The sequence below is a fragment of the Anser anser genome (genome assembly GCF_964211835.1).
Source record: "Anser anser genome assembly, chromosome: 7".
Lineage (NCBI taxonomy): Eukaryota > Metazoa > Chordata > Aves > Anseriformes > Anatidae > Anser > Anser anser.
In genome coordinates this window covers 20,644,920-20,664,943 of record NC_139727.1, presented here as the reverse complement: position 1 = coordinate 20,664,943, position 20,024 = coordinate 20,644,920, and the positions used below count along the sequence as shown (strand labels likewise).

The 20,024-nt window shown below is 43.2% G+C and overlaps 1 protein-coding gene across 37 annotated transcripts in view; it reads right to left on the bottom strand.

Moving 5' to 3' along the window:
• Positions 1-322: 322 nt before the first annotated feature.
• The window catches only part of SORBS1 (sorbin and SH3 domain containing 1), a 120,858-nt gene continuing 101,156 nt past the window's right edge, over positions 323-20,024 (bottom strand). For 25 of the 37 annotated variants that reach the window (XM_083844906.1, XM_083844877.1, XM_083844905.1 and 22 more), the window contains 9 exons: positions 19,532-19,617; positions 17,718-17,885; positions 16,202-16,248; positions 14,648-14,762; positions 14,425-14,550; positions 13,380-13,574; positions 4,232-4,422; positions 3,348-3,460; positions 323-2,523 (listed from right to left, as the gene is read on the bottom strand). In XM_083844906.1, coding sequence (XP_083701032.1) covers positions 2,456-2,523; positions 3,348-3,460; positions 4,232-4,422; positions 13,380-13,574; positions 14,425-14,550; positions 14,648-14,762; positions 16,202-16,248; positions 17,718-17,885; positions 19,532-19,617 — 1,109 coding nt within the window. In that variant the 3' untranslated portion in view covers positions 323-2,455. Of the gene's footprint in view, positions 2,524-3,347; positions 3,461-4,231; positions 4,423-5,048; positions 5,109-9,697; positions 9,815-11,263; positions 11,993-13,379; positions 13,575-14,424; positions 14,551-14,647; positions 14,763-16,201; positions 16,249-17,717; positions 17,886-19,531; positions 19,621-20,024 lie in introns of all 37 variants that reach the window. The other 12 variants (XM_083844908.1, XM_083844901.1, XM_083844902.1 and 9 more) reach the window with 7 other exon arrangements.

Below are 20,024 nucleotides of genomic sequence, written 5' to 3'. Positions count from 1 at the left end.
AGCCAAAGGTGAGGTTTAGAAGCACCTTTTAGGAAGTATGAAATCACAAGATGCTCTACAAGTGGCACAGAAAAGTATCAAAGCAGCACACCTAGCCAGGACATTGGTGACCAGGCACAGGACCCTGGAGCAAGAGCCTGCCTCAGGCGGCAGATGCATGTTAAGGACGCAGCCTTCCCATCAGCATTTCTAGACCTTATTTTCTTAATCATTAAGAAAAGCAGGATCTGGAGGTGCAGGATGCTAGGGAAGACCCATGGCAAACATCTACTGCTCAGTATGGCCACAGCCACAGGGGGGCATTGGTACAAAAGTGCATTGCTACAGGAACAGCAGGAATAGGCTTTATTTAATAATCTGTACAAGAAACACAGTAGTAATTCAATACTTCCATTTATTAATCATCAAATAGTAATCCACTGCAATAAGAAACAAAAATCAACACAAAAATAAGTTGTGGGGTGTGTGTGTGTGCGCGCGTGTGTGTGCGCAACTTAAAATGGCAAGAGCAAGAACAGAAATAAACCTTTACATGAGTAGGTTATATACAGTCAGTATCATCGTGTTAATTTGCTGGATAGGTTCATTTGGTGTTATCCAATCTTAACAACAGGCCTAAATATTGCTGCAAATAACTGGAGGACAAACCCAAAGCAGAAAAACAAACCCATAAATAAGATGCAGGATTAATGATATCTCCTGTAGAAAAAAAAAAAACAAAACAGTGGTACTTTGTGTCATATTTGAAACCTCTTCATAGTGGATATTTTGTGCTAAAACTCTATGTGAACACACACGGAATTCCATCATTTAAATAAAAGTGGAAAAAATCCCAACCTTTCACAACTGCCTTTCTTTCCTCCCTTCACTCAATGTGTTTAAATTATTTTTCTATACAAGGTAAGTACATTGTCTGTACAAAGTTAAATATACATATTTACAGTCAAACTTCTGAGACACCGAGTCTTCTCTTCCGCTGACCTAGGCGGAAGACAAGCCTACTTGATTTTATACCCAGGAGCATGGCTAATTTATCAAAACATATTGCAAGTCGTGCTAACAGTTAGTTGTAGTTACTCTTAATAAATCTGTATAAAAGCATCAGCATAAAAATAGGCATTTTATATTATTAAATACGGCTTATGACAAAATAGCAATCTAACCCTTTGCTATTTGTATGGTAACTGTAGGAAGCAGAGTCTGAGAGAACTGGTTTTTTGTTTATGCTTTTTCTTAATAACAAAATGTCTATCAAAAGAGTATCCTTAGTGGGTTTACAGGCAAGCACACAGGCAAGCCATGTTTTTTTTCTCAAGGAAATACAAATCTCTATAACTGGTAATAACTGTTGGAAACACAGCTTTCCAAATGGATTAGACTTTTTTTGTCTGACTAAGAGGCGGCCAAAATGCTTGTGTTTATCGGAGATCTAGCATCAACATTGTCAACCACCTCCCTCCCACCCCCAAAGAAAGGCACCCTCAATGACACATTGCTCAGATTTATCAACGCCTCTAAGATTTAATGCCAGGAAAAAAGCAAAGTCTTCATCCCAAAGAGCATGCTTCAAATCCTCTAGGGCTACCAACAGGACAGGAGAAGCCGAGAAAGCGACCAGCCATAGGACTCAGAAGCAGGATTTGCTCTCACTGACGTTTTGTTTATTGGTTCTAGTCTTTGTGCAGATAAATTTCAAAACCAGGTTGATTTCTCTTTAGAAAAGATGACTCAGTTTGTTTTGATGCACACAATACACTCGCACACACACACCCTGCACAAAAGAAAAAACCCTGCAGAAGTAGGTAATATGTTACGTATATGAAGGGGTTTGGGCTTTTTGCGCAGTTGCAGTAAGTTTTGGCTGACCTCTCTGGTTTAAACTACCAGTCCCAAACTCCTTTTCCACACAGAACTCCGCAGTTAAACCATACCAACTATCCTCTGCCTGTGCTGGTTCTTAAGGTGCATGACATGAAGGAAAGGTTTTCTGTGGAAATGGAAGGCAGAGCAGAGTAAGTCTCCAGCAAGGCAGAAAGCCTGCCCTTCCTGAACCTTGCCAGTGAAAGGGAGCAGCTGCAGGCTGCGTACTTTCCAAAAGCACTATCATTTCTCAACACACAAACAAAACCTATACCATTTGCTTCCCTGAAGCCTTCTCAGAGGTAAAGTACTCCATACAAATTAAGATTATCACCAGAACTCTTGCTGGGGAGGGGAGAAGAATACACAAAGGCAGCACTGTAAACTAGAAACTGTCTCTTCTTCAGCAAACAAATCATACCCTGAATCAGTGGAAGCAGGGCTGCACATTCAACTCAATACTGTACCACATAACCACATCCTCCTAACACTTTGTCTCCTGTCTATTACATTCATAAATTGTCTCTTTCATTGCTGATTAAAAACATCATCTGGAAAACAACCCCATCTTTGTCACTGTGGGATCGCTGTTACTTTACAGGTACAGAAGCTTCACGTAGTTGCCTGGGAAGGTGCCGAATTGCCTTGTTCTCCTGGACGTACCTGTAGCAAAATAAAACACACGGAAGCCAGAGTAAGACAGAGCCATGCAAGGAAGACTTAGGGGTTTAACAACATTGAAATGGCAGCCCTTTCTGCTTCCAGGCATTGCTTTCTAAAAATAAATAGGAGTCTGGGCCAAAGAGCCTTTTGGTATAGAAGAGATCAGAACTAGTTCTGCTAATAATCATCTCTGGTCTTTCCTTTTAACAATGGATAAGATGCTGGTGAAAGCTTCTGGGCCTATAGTCTAGGAGCCAAACTCCTACCAGTTCAGATGAGATAATCTTCCTCAACAACCAAGGATGAGCCTAGATTTGCACTGCTGAGATGGATAGCACTATCCAGACTTAGACTATTTGAAGATACAGGGCTAGATTTTGCTAAATATACATCTACAAATGAGGCTGGGTTTCCAGGGACTGCAACTCCCATACAAGCGTTCCCTCTGTCCCCTACTTGCCACTTTCTGTAACTTGTCATAGCTCCCTCAGCTTTGGAAAAGATCCAGAAATCCAGATTTCCTTGGTTCCCTCTGCTGCTCTGCTATCTGTGTGAGCAAGGAGGATCGGGAGGAAAAGGGAAATGGAGAAATTGAAAGCAAAAAAAGGAAAAGCTAGACAGCTAGCAAGGAAAATAAAGTTCCATCACCCTGCAGCCTAATTTTAATGTTCTTGGCATAAAAAGATGAGAAATCACTGAAAAAGTTGAGTTGATCTTTTTTCATCCTGTTTTGATCCTTCAGATGAAAGCATCTTCTAGATGCTCTGCGAAATCACTCATCTGCCTCTCAAAGAGCCCTGCTGCCTGGCAAGTGTCACACTCACCCACAAACCAGCCATCATCACATTTCTCCATGACATCGACAATATCACCATCCCTCAGTTCCAGCTCATCATCATTCTGAGGAGTGTAGCTGTAGAGGGCTTGGTAGCTAACTCTGAAATCAGAAAAATAGTACACGTTAGCTGTTGGATTTTCCTGACATCCTTTTGTTAAGAAATTTCTGGGCAAATTTGGTGGATGCTTGGGTCCCCTGGCTGTGGGGAGTGAAAATAAAGCTGATGTGAGACTTTCAATTCTGCTTGAAGAAGCTGGGGGAAGTAAAGACTCATTTTAGGAGCCAATTGTCAGTGAACTTCAGTCACCAGTGCACAGTGCAGGTTACTGTTCTCAAAACCAATGCTGAAACACACCATCGAGATTAATGGCAGCTTCAGGTTTAAACCCTACAGAGAGCACTGAAGATCTCAGCCTCGGTCTCTCAGATCATTAAACCAACTACTCTTCTCTGGACCTACCCAACAACGCATGAGATGACTGGTGTTGGGACTGCTCAATGTGCTGTGAGAAGCTAAGAAAAGGGGTGAACATAATTATTCATGCCATATGAGCCAGGTGTAGCTAGTGGATGCTAATTCACCTCAAGCTTCAGATACAAAGGCAGTGAGAGAGCCTCTGTAAGCAGCATGAATCAAGAGCCCAAAGGCGACCCAGTCTTGGATCATGAGGTCATTGCTTCAGGTGGTATACAGACACAAAGGTCCCAGTTTTAGAATTCTCACTATGATCATGTGGCTATTTTTGTTCTTCAAAGAAAAGCTGTCACTTTCCCTGTAACCCCTGAGACGCTGAAGCTTTCACACCACCCCATCTTCACTACCAGTGAGAGACAAGGCTCCTGGAAGAGACAGGAGCCAAAAGGACTTACATGTCTCGTGGTGTATGACTTCTGTCAGGGCTGGCTCCTTGCTGCTGTGCTTGAGGTTGCTGAGAAATGATGAGAGATGGTTTATAGTCATTAGAGGTCACCTTGTGGCGAGAGTCAAGAGGCTGAGAAATAGTACTGCAGTAATGAACAGACTTTTCTGCAATGTTTATGATCTCATTGCAAACAGCTTCCTGCGTGGTAGGCAGCATTGACATCCAAGAACACCCAAAGAACAGTCAACAGGGGGGAGGGAGGGGAAAATATAGACAGGAAGAGATGGGACATTCCAGATGCAGCACACAAGTCCAGTTAAAAAAAAAAAAAAAAGAAAAAAGTTGTAGATCCAGGTAAACATCCAGGTAGTGGAGTGCAGAAGGGATCCAGGTGTAAGCATGGAAAAACAGGCAAGATACAGAAGAATTTGGCATTTAGTTTAAAGATTTGTAACAAATACATATACATATATTTTAAAAAGCAGTAGCATAAGAGAGGTTGCAATTAGTTCTGCAGTGGCATCATTAAAAATGCTATGAAGTCAGTTCAAGACCGTAAGGTGGGCTGCTTCATTCATGCATTTGGCTTCATTTAGCTTATATCCAGGGACTGGCAGCACAATTAGCCCAACTTCTTGTTGACTATGTCAGTTTTTCTAAGTGCTAAATTCCCTGCTTCTGTTGCAAACAAAACAACGTAAATAGATAAAAATGTACCTACTTTGCAGCTAAAAATGGTGCTGGCATTTTATACTCTATTGAGATGTTTCTGCCTGGGTGAAAAGAGGCTAGGACTACACATCTGATTTAAACAGTGGCCTTACCACATAGCTCTTTTCAGACTCTGTGAGATCTGGTCCAGCTCTCAATGAATGGTGGGAAGGCTGTGTGATCACCAAGCAAATGATAAGGAAGACATTTTAGCAGATGTCATACTGGTCAGAATTCAAAATAAATAAATAAATGGTGTGCAGACAACAAAAGAAAATGAACAACTCCTCCCCTCCCCACCCCAACACCACTCTTTTTGGAAAACAAGGTCTTTCATTTAAACAAGACATTAGGGCTACAGTAATGCAGCACACAGGATGCTGCAAAGAGGAAGGTGACAGTGGAACAGAAGATTAGAGCAGGGACTCAGAGAATGAGCTGGAAGATTGTGGACACAGCTACAACCAGAAATGATACACAGCATCACGTTGCATTCCTGTAGGGGTGAAAAACAAGGACAGAAGCACGTGCTTGAGTGCATCAAACTCGCTGAGAGGAATCTGCTGCTGGTTTTAGAAAAATCCTCAGTGACTTTGACACAGGAGAGAACTTGCTTGCTTCTTAAAAAAAAAAAAAAGAAAAAAAAAAGACCAGCTCAGGTCCTCAAAAGGCACAATGCAGCGTAGCTCCATCATCAATATCACTCTGGCTTGTACCACACAAGGATGCGAAGTGCTCTGTTAATTCCCCAAACAAGGCAGAGCTCCAGGTTTTTGACTGAAAACTCAGCTCCAAACACCACCACCTATGACTCTGTCTTCCTCTCCAGCCACACCTCTGCACAGGAGCTCACACATCCTAGGGCACAGCAAGGAAAACTAGGCTTTAAGGGGGTGGAGGTTTTATGGGGAAGGGGACTGTCGCTGAGAAAGTCACACAGATATCCAGAGCCTAGTTTTGCATGCTTTTGTATATTCGAACACCTACTGAAAGCAAGGGGAATGCTGTGCGTGTGCTCTAGTAAATGGGATGCCTGAACTAGTGCAGTTCTAACAATCCGTGCAGTACTGATTAGCAAACCGGATCAGATAAGATACAGAACATTGCCTTCCTCTGTGATCATTCAATATAATACTCAACCCAAACTCCAAATGCCTCAAATGTATGCTTTCCCTCCTCCTCTTTACTTCAACAGCGCCCTTCAGTCATCCTGTGCTCTCAAAGATGTGGCTGCACCACAGTCTTAGGGAAAGGCTTGCTTTCTCATGGCATCCTGGCACTGAGCAGAAGCAGAGGATAAAGATGTTTTGTGACACCTTCAGCGCAAGCATGCTCAAGGAGTTTGGATAAGTGTGGGGTGATGAGCTCATCCCTGCCTACTTCCCCTTCTCAAAGCTCCTCTGAACCACATCTCAGACCTCTAATACTCTTTGGCATGGTTCCAAAGAGAGCTGTCTCTTTTCTCAAGGACTGTGACCCACTCCGAGCCAACCCAACCCCACAACAACGCCCCCTTAATCAGCTGTGCTGCCTGGGGCTGGGATCTGGGATCACTGCCCTAAGACACAATGTCCCATTACCATGCATATTTCTATAGAGAGAAAATAAAATGTAATTTGGATGGGATAATTGCAGTGGAATTTGTCTTCAAAGAATTTACTGTGGAGCCTGAAATAATGACAGAATTTCTGGAAGTCATTTCTGCCTGTCTATCATCAGCCCTGAAAGGTTAACAGAATAATTAGAAGTTTAAAATTAATGTTGTGCAGAGCTACTGAATATAATGCATCAAATTTGATGAGATCAGACCTAACCCAGGTGGTAAAGTAGCTAGGAAAACCAATTTCCAGTCCGAGGTGAGAGGCAGCTGTAAGAACGATTTTTTTTAATTCAAGAAAGCGCTTCCTTGCTCCTTACTAATACATTAACAGCTGGAATTGCTCCATGAGCTCCCTAAGACCACACGGTCTATTTCTCATTGATTATTTGTGACCTCCCTGGCCAGCTTTTCTCTAAAAAGCATTAATAACTCTGAGTTAAATTAGTTATTTGAGAGCTAAAAAATTAGCACTACTTCTGAATGCTCCATAGTACCGGCTTATACCTGTAATATCCGCAGGCACAGCCTACAAACATCGGTAACTTGGCCACATTCCCTTTCCTGGCACCTTGGAAGCACAAAACACAGAGGTTCCCCCCCCAAAAAACAAACAAACAAACAAACAAAACCTGAGCCAGCCCTGCAGCTGCTGCAGTTAAACTGAGGGCCCTACAAGTGACAAAGCATTCGCGAACCATCAGGACAACCCAAGTGCTACCCTCTCAGTCACACTAAGTGCTTTGTTAAGACTAAGCAGATGTGTAAGTGCCTCTGTCTCTAGACTACACAAATATGCAGTACAGCCAGTTCTGAAGCACAGCTGGCCACTGTTTCCACCTCATATGGAGCCTGAGAATGGATCTAAGGAGCACCACAGGTTTGTGGGAATACCAGAAGGATGTTCCATGTTAAGAGCTTAGAAAAGTCCCAAGGCAGGTGTTTACTGTTAGGAAGAAAGATCCTGGGGCTACTCAACAGTACTTTCACCACGCTCCTAGCGGAATCCCGTGTCATCAGTGTGTCTGCCTGTTGCAGCTCTTGTGTATGTGTTGTCTTCCAATCCTTTTCTGGTGGGAGTTAAAAGGACCACATGACCAAAGAGAAAGCTAAGCAGAACAGACTGACAAGACAGACAGACGGAGGCAGACAAATTGGCATCCTTCAGAGACGGGCACACAGCAGCAGCGATGCTCCTGCACGTGGACAGAGAACCATGAGCAGGGAGGACTGCTCAGGAAAACTGCTGTGCATGGCAAACCCCAGCTCTGGTGGGAGTGAGGGGAAAGCTGGCCCAAGAGCTCTCACAAAGGACGCTGAAAAGGCTGCAGTGTACAGCAGCCTGACCTAAAGGCTGTCAGAGTTAATGCAAGTACTTCTTGGCCCCAAGAGCAGGAGCTAAAGGCTCTGTCTACAGCAGAAAAATGAATCTCCTGTGGGTATGAGGTACCAGTGCCTGCTGCAGGACGTGCAGCTGTGGCTTTGATAACCAGCCTTGTGGTGCTGGACCAGTGCAGCAGCAGCAAACCACTGGGTGGGGGTAAAAGCTTACCTTGGAGGCAGTGCTAAGTAATGAACACAGCATAGCTGGCCTGTGCTGATGTCTGAGCAGGCCTGTTCTGCCCACTCCTCTCCTTTTTGCCAGCATGAAGTGAGTGAAATTACTCACCTCCCTGTATGCCTCTGCACAAGCAGAAAGGAGCAGGCTGTCCCCAGACCAAGACTCCTCACACTGCCAGGGCAAAGCCAGGACCCTCATCCAGCTGCTCATGAGGGCACAACCCTGCCTTCCCAATGTCTGCAGTGGCTCGCTCCCATGTCTACTAAATGCTCTTCACATTTGATTAAAATCAATGAAAAGACAACAGATTTTTGAGAAGGCTCCCAGGGGATTAGCAGCAGTTCTGCTGAAGGTATCAGCCTCTGTATGGGCCATGCAGGTGACGGGAAAGTCATTTGCACATATAAATCCCACTCCTGCTCCCTAAATAGCTGTAGGCTCAGAGCTGGAAAGGAGGCCAAGATTACTGACTGTCAAACAATTTTAACTTGACACTGACAATGGGCCGATTGTCAAGGCACATAACATAAATTTTGGCTTGACTTCAACTCCAAGAAAAAAAAAAAGGCCACAGAGTCCTGTTACATCCAGGTGTAACACCCAAAATAGAAGTGTATGCTAGCCAGCATGGGAAATGAGGTGAGTAAAGGACACGGGAGCTTCAGGGTTAAAACTGGATCTCTCTCTCAGAAAGCAGTCACGAAAATGAGTATCATTGGCAACTCTTTCCCACGCTCATTCTGTGTGAGCAACTGCTTGATTCACTGATCAAGCCACGACTGCTGCCCCCAAACCCACTGCTCCAACCTCAGTCCATTTTTTGCTGATTCTGAGCATTTTGTTTCAAACATCGCCATCGTGTGGGAGCTGCATGGAAGGACTGACGAGTCACCAGGAGCGGAGGGCATTGCTCATTGCTGGAGCCGGGAAGAGCCACCACACAGTGCTGAGGCCGAGCTGGTTACAGTGCACAGACGCTGCTGTGCCCCTCTTTAAAGATGACTATAGCTCTCAGCAGCTGAGCTGAGAACCTCTGAACTACAGGTATCCTACCTGAGAGGGCTGGGACAGGTCCCCAGCCCAGCTGATACCAACCTGAGCATGTCTTATCCCAGCTCTGAGACACTCAAACTCTGAATCCTGATCTCATGTGGTTAAACAAAAGCTGAACCAAAGTACCTTACATTATATTGTTCCTGCTAACAAAGCTCCGATACTGCTTTGCAATGAAATCAAGCTGTAGGAATGCAAGGTCAGAACCTATTAGCAGCTGAAGAACTGAAAGGTCCTGAGTTAATCTTTTGAAGGAACAGAAAATTAGATCGTCAGCTGGTGCAAACTGGCAGAAAACCATTGACTTGCAAAGCTATGTGGGTTTGCACCAGCTGAAGATTTTGCCCATACCTGTCCTTCTGCACAGCCTGGAAATTGTTTAAAATTATTATATTTTATTTTATTTCTATTTTTTAAATGAAAATGCTCACTTAAATGGCAGGATAAATATCTGTCGAATCAGTGAATGGATGAACAAGCATATGACAAAACAATGTCGTGGCATGGAAACAACTCTAAGTAATGGAAGAGTAATCAGCAAAGATGATTACCTGTGGCTTATTGACTCTGCGTGTAAGTCTGGGAGGTGGCTGTGTTGTGACAGTAGAGGAAGAGAGGGCAGAAGAAGAGAGAGGAGCAGATGAAGAGAATGCTTTTGAGTCTGCAGTCTTTTGAAGAAAAGAAAAGTTGGTCAGCTTGGCACACGCACTCTTATCACAATCACTCCTAGTGATAAGAGCATTTGCTATGCAGTAAAATTTGATGCACACACAGCAAACTGAACTCCATGCAAGGGCAGGTGCAGTTACCTAGTTGGTTTGTCTGAACTCACCACCTCATTCTGTTTTAAACATGCAAGTTATGCCTGTAGAAAATGCTGCTAAAAATACATCCAGATGGTAAACAGCATAGTTTTTACACAGCTTTCAATATGCTTCTGGTTATGATTCAAGCAGAAATCAAGCAATTCGTCCTAAGATTTCCCAGTGTGAAATGTGTCATCTTGGAAACCACAGTCCTTCATTATTTAACATTGGCTAGATAGGGCATGCCAAGGAGACTATCACATTGCATTCAAGAAGCTACTTATAACACTATGATTTTGAGCTCTCCAAACTCCCACTCCTGTACAAGGTAGCATGGGGATGCTGTAACGTATTTTGGCTGGCTGTAGCCCACAATGGACACCAAGCCAACTGAGGGCTGCAAAGTAAAGCAGATCTATACCAAGACTGTGGGCAGAAGATGTAGAAACCACTAGAGGTTTCCCCTGTGTTCCTTCTTGTAACACACCTAAATACTCTTGGGGGAAAATAACACTTGGTCTAATTCCCATTTGGGGCTGGACCACGTCACAGCATTTTGGATATGCAAAGTTAATAAATCCCACTCAAAGCACAGATAAGAAGCAAGCCTCCTTGACTTAGTCTTGCACATCCAAAACTAAAGCTCGCTAATCCACAGACTCCAGGATCAACCATCCTGTACTTCCACAGCAAGGAATAGTTTTTGTGATTCCACAAGCCAGGCTGACATTTATAAGAAGTGCTTGCATTTAGGGGGAAGAAATAAATCCCATTACCAAAAATGGTCCATTGCACACTGGAAAATCTTTGAATATCAAATAATTGCCTGCATTCTATGTGGTGAATTACAGGGTCATGAGGCCTGTGTGACACTTTCATCCAACCCAGGTTGGATGGGGCTTTGAGCAACCTGATTTAGTGGGAGGTGTCCCTGCCATGGCAGGGGGGCTGGAACTAGACGATGTTTAAGGTCCCTTCCAACCCAAACCATTCTGTGATTCTGTGATATGACACATCTGATAATAGCCACTGCCTGGGACAGTCACCTTGTTAGACACGACCAATTGAGTCAGTCCTGTGCTATTATCTATTCTAGAATAATTCTCACTACACGACTCCTGAGGCCTGTTCTAAAAGTTTTTGACCTGCTGTCCAGTGAATGCCACTGGTAAATCCTGGATGAAGGTCTTACAGTTACCATAAGGACACGTGGCAGCCACTGGCTCTATGTGGCCAGCAGAGCAGCACAAACCCCAACACACCAGTAAAATCAGGGATTCAGAGCAGCGCACACACATGCAGGAAAAGTACCTTCTTTTCCCCGCTTTGAAACTTTCCCAGATCACCTTTCCTCATGCCTCTTTTCTCTGCTTTACCTCCCTGCACAATAGCCATTAGCTCCTGACACAACTGGTTGTCCTCAGAGCAACTCAGAGGTCTCTTTTCTGGGCTCACACGCATGTCTAGCTGGGACGGTTTCAGGCAGCGCTCAACAGAGATCTTGGGACCAGCATAGGAACCCTGCTCGGGGTTACTGCTGCCCTCTCTGGTCTTCTGGAGCCAGGCTTGGCTGCCAGGGGTGCCACGCTGCTCTGCGAGGACGCTTTCAGGGCTCCCACCTTCCCAGCGAGGGGAGTTAGAGTAGCTCACGCTGGGAGACGGGGAGCCAACAAACTTTTCTTCGCTCTGCGGAGTGGCCTGATAGGAACTGCGAGCGGAGGACTGAGGCCTGGATGAATAAGAGGGCAATGGGGATTTAATGGACCTGGGAGTCGAGGAGCCCGAGAGATGAGAGTGGTGGAGGCTGACCGAGGGGGAAGGGCTGGCTGCAGCAGAAGGCGCAAGAGAGTCAGTGTGAGGGAGGGAGGCTTCAGGCGGAGGAGGCAATGGAGGAGTTATGGCAGGAGTGGTGCTAGGAGACACTCCCACGGTCAGAGCAATCCACTCGGATGTGACCGCCTGCACCTCTGGAGATAAGGCGCGGCGTGCGAAAGGCAAAGGCGGAGGAGTTGGTGTATGGAGCAGCTCAGAGCTGGGAGACTTGAAGGAGACAAAAGCAGAAGAGAAAAAGAAAGAAATGAACAAAAATAAGAAAGGAAAATTCGAAACAACTGAGCAAAAGTAAAAGGAAAGTGAGCGAGCATGGAGAAGAGCAGATCTGTGACTAAGCATGTGCATAAGTTTTCCACGGACAGGTGCACCCTGTCAGAGAATGTGCTGTCCACAGCTACCCCAATCACGGAGTCCAGTCCTCATCTGTGCTCCAAATACACTTCCCCAGTCTTTGCCAGTATTCCAGACACAAAATGCCTTGTGGAAGACCTTATACTTCTTACCTTCTGCCAAGCTCAAACAGAAAAATGCATCTGGGACCACTTTCACAGGGAACCCCAAAGAAGCAAAAAGCCTCTCCTCTTTACACAGTAGTCAAGAATAAAACCACTCCTTTTAGGGACGATCCAGACAGACTCCAGGCTTGAGTCATGGCTGTCTTTCCCATCTGTCCTGTACTGTACATCCCCTCCTCCTGATCCCAATTCTCCACTTTCATTCCTTGCAGTCTCAACCTCAGAATGACCTTACTTCAGTCCCCGGAGTGAGAGAAGGGATGCACCAGAACCTCACAGCCACATCCTCGACATGTATGCTGACCTTCAAAAGCATGAGTATTTGCAGAATGAGAGCAAAACAAAGGGATATAGAGACTCAGTGCCTCCCCGACACATTTTCCATGGTAAACATTCTGGGATTCCCACATTCCCCATGCAGTTATCTGCTCCCCTTTTGATTTCTAGTTTGAACTGTAGTATGGTTTATAGCGAATCCATGAGAGATCCCAGAGAGGTCCACTCTCTAAACCTGAGCTCATTTAGCAACAGTTGCAAATACTACAGGACACCCTCGTGACCCTGTCTCCTAAAACCTTGGTCCTGACCTGGAACATTTTGGAGTAAAGGTATGGCATGATTCAAGCTGACTGGGATCAACAGTAACGGCTCCTATGGAACGTAACAGTCCATGATAATGTCCTTTTAATAATCATAATAAAAAATCCACTCATCACAGTGGAGGTCTGCAAACATCCACTCAGGAGGGGTTGGATCACCAAGTCATTCCATCTTTGGCACTGAAACTTATTCGGATGGCTATTAACCACAGCCCTTTCACCCTGGCTTGAATTCAACCTACAGATCAGAGAAGAAAAGCTGAGCCTCCAAATCCCCAAATTACCCACTCATTAACCTTTCTGGTAAATGAAACATCACCTTTTCCTGCAGTTTCAGCATACTGCAGGGAACACAAGGGCTTTAATGCACAGATTACTAGTGTTAGCTAGATCTTTATCCACCTATTGTTTCCTGCACAACAACGGCAATATCCCTCTGTTCCACAAGGTGCAGCAACTGCCTGCAGCCAGTCCAAATACCTGTGGTGAAGCTGTCATGCTGCGGTTAGGAGAGAGGGACATAGGTGGGTCTGGATAATCAATGGCATTTTTGACCACTGGCCGTTTGAGTACTTCCACGTAAGTGACAGGGAAGATGCCTTGACGATTGGTGCCAGAGATTCTTCCTTCATACCAATTCTCATCCACTCGTCGAATCAATGTGATCCTTTCACCCTATTGAAAGAATGGCAATGTAGTTCTGACTTCAATATATTAACATATGATCATTCCAAAGCAGATTACGTTTTTAAACTTGCTGCAGCTGGTTTAAAATAATTTATGGCTCTGAGCCTCTCTTATTCCTGAATTATGCGGTTCTTACACTAACCTCTGGGTGGGAATGATACTTTTCAGTTCACAGAAGGAGGAGGTGCAGATCTTCTGGTGTTCTTTCATGCTGCCTGCAGACTCAGTTACACTTACCTCATGTTTTCAAAGACCGTATGTATTAAAGCCAGGTAAAAAAACTGAATGACTGTGAGACCTTTAGGGGTATGAGGTGTACAGGGAGTATGAGCTGGCCTGCAGTTTAAACTAGGTGTCTCTATGCTCTCTCATATTTTGCTGACAAATGAAGTGACTTCCAGACCCTTAATATAAACTACAAGTACCACCTTCACATATAATGAAAAGAAGGCTGATAAGATCTAATTTGATCATCAAAAAAACTAGAGTTGGTTGAGAGATTAAATAGCATTTCTCTGTAAATATGCCTGACTGCTCTGAACTGCCGTTACACAACCCGTTCCTATTCTCTGACTGCAGTCAAATCTAGGCAGCCACTTCAGCACCACAGAACCTTGCCTGCCTGTGCTGAATAACTTAGCTTGTAGCGTGAAGGACAGGGAAAACAGCTTTCTTCTTGTCAAATCACCGTTTTTATATGACAGTATGCATCTCCACTGTGGAGGATCAGACCACTGAAGACTTAATCTTATTGTAGCTTTCATTTGGAAATTTCAAGTTACTAGCATTAAAAAAACTTTTGTCTGGGTTCAATTCAACAGCACAACAGAAGTCCCACCTTTCTGAAGGACATTTCCACTTGGGTATCCCCATTGAAGTTGAACTTAGCAATAGCATCTCCATATTCCAATACTTGCAATGGTGATGGCTTTTTGGGCTGAGCTTTCTCAGCTGGTGGAAGGAGCTAGAATGAACAAACAAAATCAAGTGAGTCACATGCAGAAAGTTCATGAAGTGGTCACTGGAGAAAGGGAGTGAGAAAAGAGAACGTTTCCAGGTACCTCTATGTATGATTGTGGGAAGATGCCAACTCTGCCATGGTGTTCACCTTCATACCAGTTCTGGTCAATCTGCTTGTAAATGTAAACAATATCTCCTTTTTGCAGAGGAAGTTCCCTGTTAACAACACAAGCACTCTGTCAGAATATCACTGGAGATCAGATGTGTTATCTGTCCAGCAACTCGTAGGTACCAAGATCTGCATCAGCCCTATTGATATATCACGCTCCAACAAAAGTGAAAGCTACATGTTGAGAATTATTATCCTGTTCACACCACGATGTGCAGGGACTCTCTTGTTCTTTGGGATCGTGTCAAAAAAGCAGACCTATGATGGCCCTACTGACCACTCACCCTCCCAGCAGGATTGGGGTCAAACTCAAGCAACAGATGCCACTGGCTGGTTTCTGTGTTGGATATGGAAGGACTGAAAGTTGTGCTCAATTCCTGTTTTGAAAATGGGCATTACACAAGAGCCTTTGAAAAGGACACATGATTTTAATGGAAACTAGTTTGCTGATTAGATGACCTCTCTCACACACAAACGTTGATCCTGTAAATATTATGCTTATGGTCAGCCAGTGGTTGTACAACCACTGACCTCACCTGGCCTAAAAACTGGGATTTCAACCCAGAGTCTTCAGTGCTAAAATTACCAATGTCTGCACCTTGAGGAACAACCACCGTGGGAAGCTTGTTCTAGGCTTATAAACCTACTACATGGGTCCTCACAAGAAAACCCAGCCTTTCCTACCATGATTTTCATAAGCTCTGCTTTATTTTTGTCTGGTACTCTGGTATGTTCTCCTCTAGGGATACAACAGTTAATCCTGACATTTGCTTCAGTTTTATTACAGGTCCTGGGAAGATGGTGTGTAAATCATTACAAATCATCACCTATAGAACATAAAACAAAACAATCCCAGGGCATTAGCACCCGAGAAGAAAAACAGCTGCTCCTTCACTGAAATCTGCTTTTCTTTCTTCCCTCCTTAGCAATGTTAAAACGAGAGACTCTCCAGGTTCATGAAAAGGCAAATGCTTTTCATAGTTTTTTTTTCCACAGCAGCATTCCCTTCCCTCCATAAACCCCCTGCTCCACACCCCCCCCCCAAAAAAAAAAAAAAAAAGAGTAAGGTTCTTGTTCTTGTTTGATTCATCACAAGGACCACAAAAGGGTTTGAAGGTACAATGCCACTAGAAACATCTGCTGGTATATCCACAGATATCAGGGGAGCAGTGACCAGTCTGTACCCTTATAGGTCCTGAATCAGGAAAATCCTGAGTCAAAGGCCCAGCTACATGATTAGAACTAGGCACCTGTTTAAATTATCTTGCTGATACTGAGAAAGAAGACATTTTCCTGAAGGACCATTACAGGCTATGACCTGCAAGATTCATATTACTTTCACCTGCCATACTGTGAACGCTTTGTTTTGACTGAGTTGCTGGAAAGACACACTCAAATCCAATGGCATGAAACTTCATAAATGCTGCATCCTAGGGGAAAAGGCAGAGGAAGAACACCAAAGGCGATAGTAACAAGCTATACTCACTTCAGTGTCTGCGCTTTAAAGTCAAACTTGGCTCTAGCAGGTCTCATCTAGAGATCAAAAAAAAAAATTAGCACATTAAGATAATAATTAGGTTTTCCATCCTCTTCTGAGGAAAAAAAGAACCCAAACTCTTCTATAGCTACCATTAGTCTAGGGAAGGATGTTGAATGCAGGTATTCTGCCACAAGCTGGTGTGCAACTGGTATGACAGTCCCAATATGCTGGATGGGTCTCCATTACCAGGGCAAAAAGTGGTATAACACTTCTGGTATAACTGTAATTAATGCTCTAAAGAAAATTGATTTAACAGCAGTAAACATTTAAATGTGACAAACCCTGGTTAACAAGAGCTGCTCCAGTAACTACAGTTACTGGGACTCTGGAAAAAAATTCCCCTCAGTGTCTGAATCAGAAAGCAAAATTAACCAGCTGGGGGGAAAAAAAAAGGTAGGATTTTATTTGATGTGGCTCTTTACTGATTATTACCTGGCCTTGATGAATTCTGCAATGTGATCCACATATGGATTGGTAGCAAAGAGACGAAGGTGAGGAGGAAGTACAAATAAATCAGGCCTGTGCATAAAAAAAATCTTCAGTGGCTAAAAAGCCAAAGAGGACATGTTGACAGCAGGCCTAGGCTTCAAAACATGATTTATCTGGCTGTTTTTCTAATAGCTACTAAATATTTAGACAATTTAAAAGTCATTTTGGTAATGAAGCATAAAATAAGAAGTAGATGCATTTATATGGCACTTCTGCATTTGAAGCTATGTAAACAAGAGGCAGACAAATGTACTCCATCCACATGGTGATCACTTCACCCACTGCCACTGTGCTGCACCTCTGGGGAAACACAGGAGCTGTAAAGAGCCACAGCAGCAATCCATAAGGCAGGAGATAGCATGTGGCCAGCACACCTGGCCTAGCATCCAGGGAGAGTCTAGGGAGAACTGCCTCAGGCTCATGGAAAAAAAAAAAAAAAATCTCCTCCTTTGTCTCTTTCAGAAAGACTGACCAGGTTGTACTCAGTGAAACATGCTGAGACTTTTTCCAGTTGTTTCCCAAGGACATTAAGCAGCTTTAGATAGGAGAAGAAACAATCTATTTTTTAAAAAAACAACAACTATGAAACAGTCACATGGCCAGAATCAACAAGACATGAAGTTTCTAAGCATAAGGCACAGACAAGAAGGCAATGTAGCAATATGATGCAAAGGATGTAGAATGCCTTTGATTTACTACAAGTAGCTGATATTTAAAGGCATGCATCACAGGTGTGCACCAGCAATTCTCAGCAGGCATGCTTTAACATATGCAGCTTGGTATAGAGATATCTATTAATTTACCAGGCACAAGAGTCAAAGCAGTTCTAAATGAAGCCAGAATGGGAAAGGGGAAGGGGGATAAAAAAAACAAACGACATTCTCCGAAGAGCTAATGTTGGCCTACAGCACAACATTGTGAGAGGCAAATATTGCTTTGGGTCAAGCAGCAGACTGAGGTAACTAAAACAGACCTCTGACCCAGATTTCCTCTTTGCTGTATCGTCTACATTTAGGAGGTCCCCAAATCGCTCATTAGTGATAAACTGATGGTGCGTTGGAATAACCCCTGTGTGCCTTCTAGCTGCAATATCAGCTTCTTCTTGCTCACGTTTAAGCCGTCTCTGGTCCTCTAAAAGTTTCTGCCATAAAATTGCATAAAATGGGCAGTAAATCATCTAGTTAAGGCCATTTGAAAGCTGCCACAAATGTGACTTGAATAAAATTCCTGAGGTCCCAGCAAAAAGCTGGAACTTTACAGTTCAACATAAAACACTGATTTTACTAACTACACAATACCCTTTGATTTAGCAAGCACAAAAATACATTCCCATTATCACATAACAGAAATCCAGCTCATACAGTGGATCTGATCCAACACTAATGGAAGTCAATGAGTTTTTCTAAGTTTTGGCCACGTCTTGGGAACTTCTAAGATAATGGGAAGCTCGCTGATAATGCAGGGGGCTGATGCAACACCCCCTCCAACCAATAAGGAGCTTCTCTCGACTTCCAAGAGACCTGAATCAGATCCACAGGTAAGTTGAGGCACCAAACCCCTCTGAGCTTTGAAAGGAGCTTGGGAGAGTGCCTAACCCACCTTCAGGTATCAGATTCTCCCATACTTCCTTTTGGGTTCATGTAACACACTTCACAAAATAAACAAACCCCACAAAAATATTTTGGACTTCTTTAGCCTCTGGCACATTAATGGAAATGAGAATTCTCGGGAACCATGCAGAAGGGTTCTTGCATGTTTTGGCGCTGACTGTAGGCTGAAGAGTTAGGCTCTTTGGTAACTCATTTGGCAGCTGAACTTGATGACCTTTGTAGGTCCCTTCCAACTGAATGATTTTATAATTTGAAGCCAGCACGTCTTAGTGAACTCAGAGTTGTGCTCTTACATGAGCTTTCTTGCTGGATTTTGGCAGTGGGGGGATTACTGTTTCATGGGAGAAGACAGCAAAAAGTATATTTTTCACATTGGAATTAAGAACAGATTTCACACATATTTCAAAACCCACACAAATGTTATTTGAACTCAGAAAGGTAACATGATTCTTCAGTAAAATTGTCACTTGGTTTTATTTTTATTTATTAAACAAGCTTCCTAGAATGCAATCACTTTATAATTTCTTTAACCCCAACTTGAATACAGTCAGTGCTGAATATCCTTTGTTGCTTTCTTAGTATTTCAGCTTGTCCATACATCACCAAGCCATTTCAAAAAGGACTGATACATTCTGTTGACAATTTGAGATATCAAAGAATTCTAATTTGCATTGGGGAAAAGCTTCACACTTCCTGGTGGCTTGATATGCCTTACATTTGTTACTCAAAACCTGAGGACTCTTGCATGAAAATAAACCCTTTCTGACCAGCTTGATTAATACTGACTCAGGTGGCTTTCGTGGAGAACAATAAAAATATAATTCACTTGTAGAAATACCATTTCAGCTTTATCTGCAAATACTGAGGTGTTATACCACAACTCACATATCTCTCCAGCCTTTTTACATTTTTAAAGCCCCCATATATCGTTTTGTGCAATTGCTAAGAACTATCAGGTTCCTTTTAAATAAAAGCTAAACTGGACTACACATTATACAGTAAATTAGTGGCAAAAGTAGTATTAAAAATAAAACATACTGGTTCTACCTTTCTGCTCTAACTTCCAATATACATATCAATACACATATAAGTTGTCCTTCTAAAAGAGTTACTGCTGTATTTCTTGCATGTGGAGCTGCCACAACTGTTACTAGGCCATAAAAGAAGGCATTATTACCTCTTTATCATCATAGCGCCTGCGGAGAATTTCTTCGGGAGTTTCCATGTAATCAAGTGGTGCAAAATGCCTTGGTGATTCTGAATCTACTTTGAAACAACATAAGGAAGTTAAAATACAGATGGATTTATCTAGCATAACCAGAAAGGAAAAAAATAAATATATTTTAAAAATTTGCTTCCATTACAATGGTAAGGATTCTCAATTGTCATTGACCAAATTGCCAATCAGATGTTGATAATTTAACCATTTTCATTTTTTTCCCTTTTGGACTATACTTGTTAACAAAGATCCAAAACCAGGAAGAAAACAAAGGTACGGGAAAGAGTAAAAACACAGAAGGACTTTGTGAAGAAAAGATTTGCTGCCATCAAAATATGATTTGGCATTTTACTGCTGAGAAAAGTTTAACACACACACACACACACACACTACATGACCTTGAGAAACTGCTCCTTATAGCAAATCATTTGGGTTTGTTTTATACTCCCAT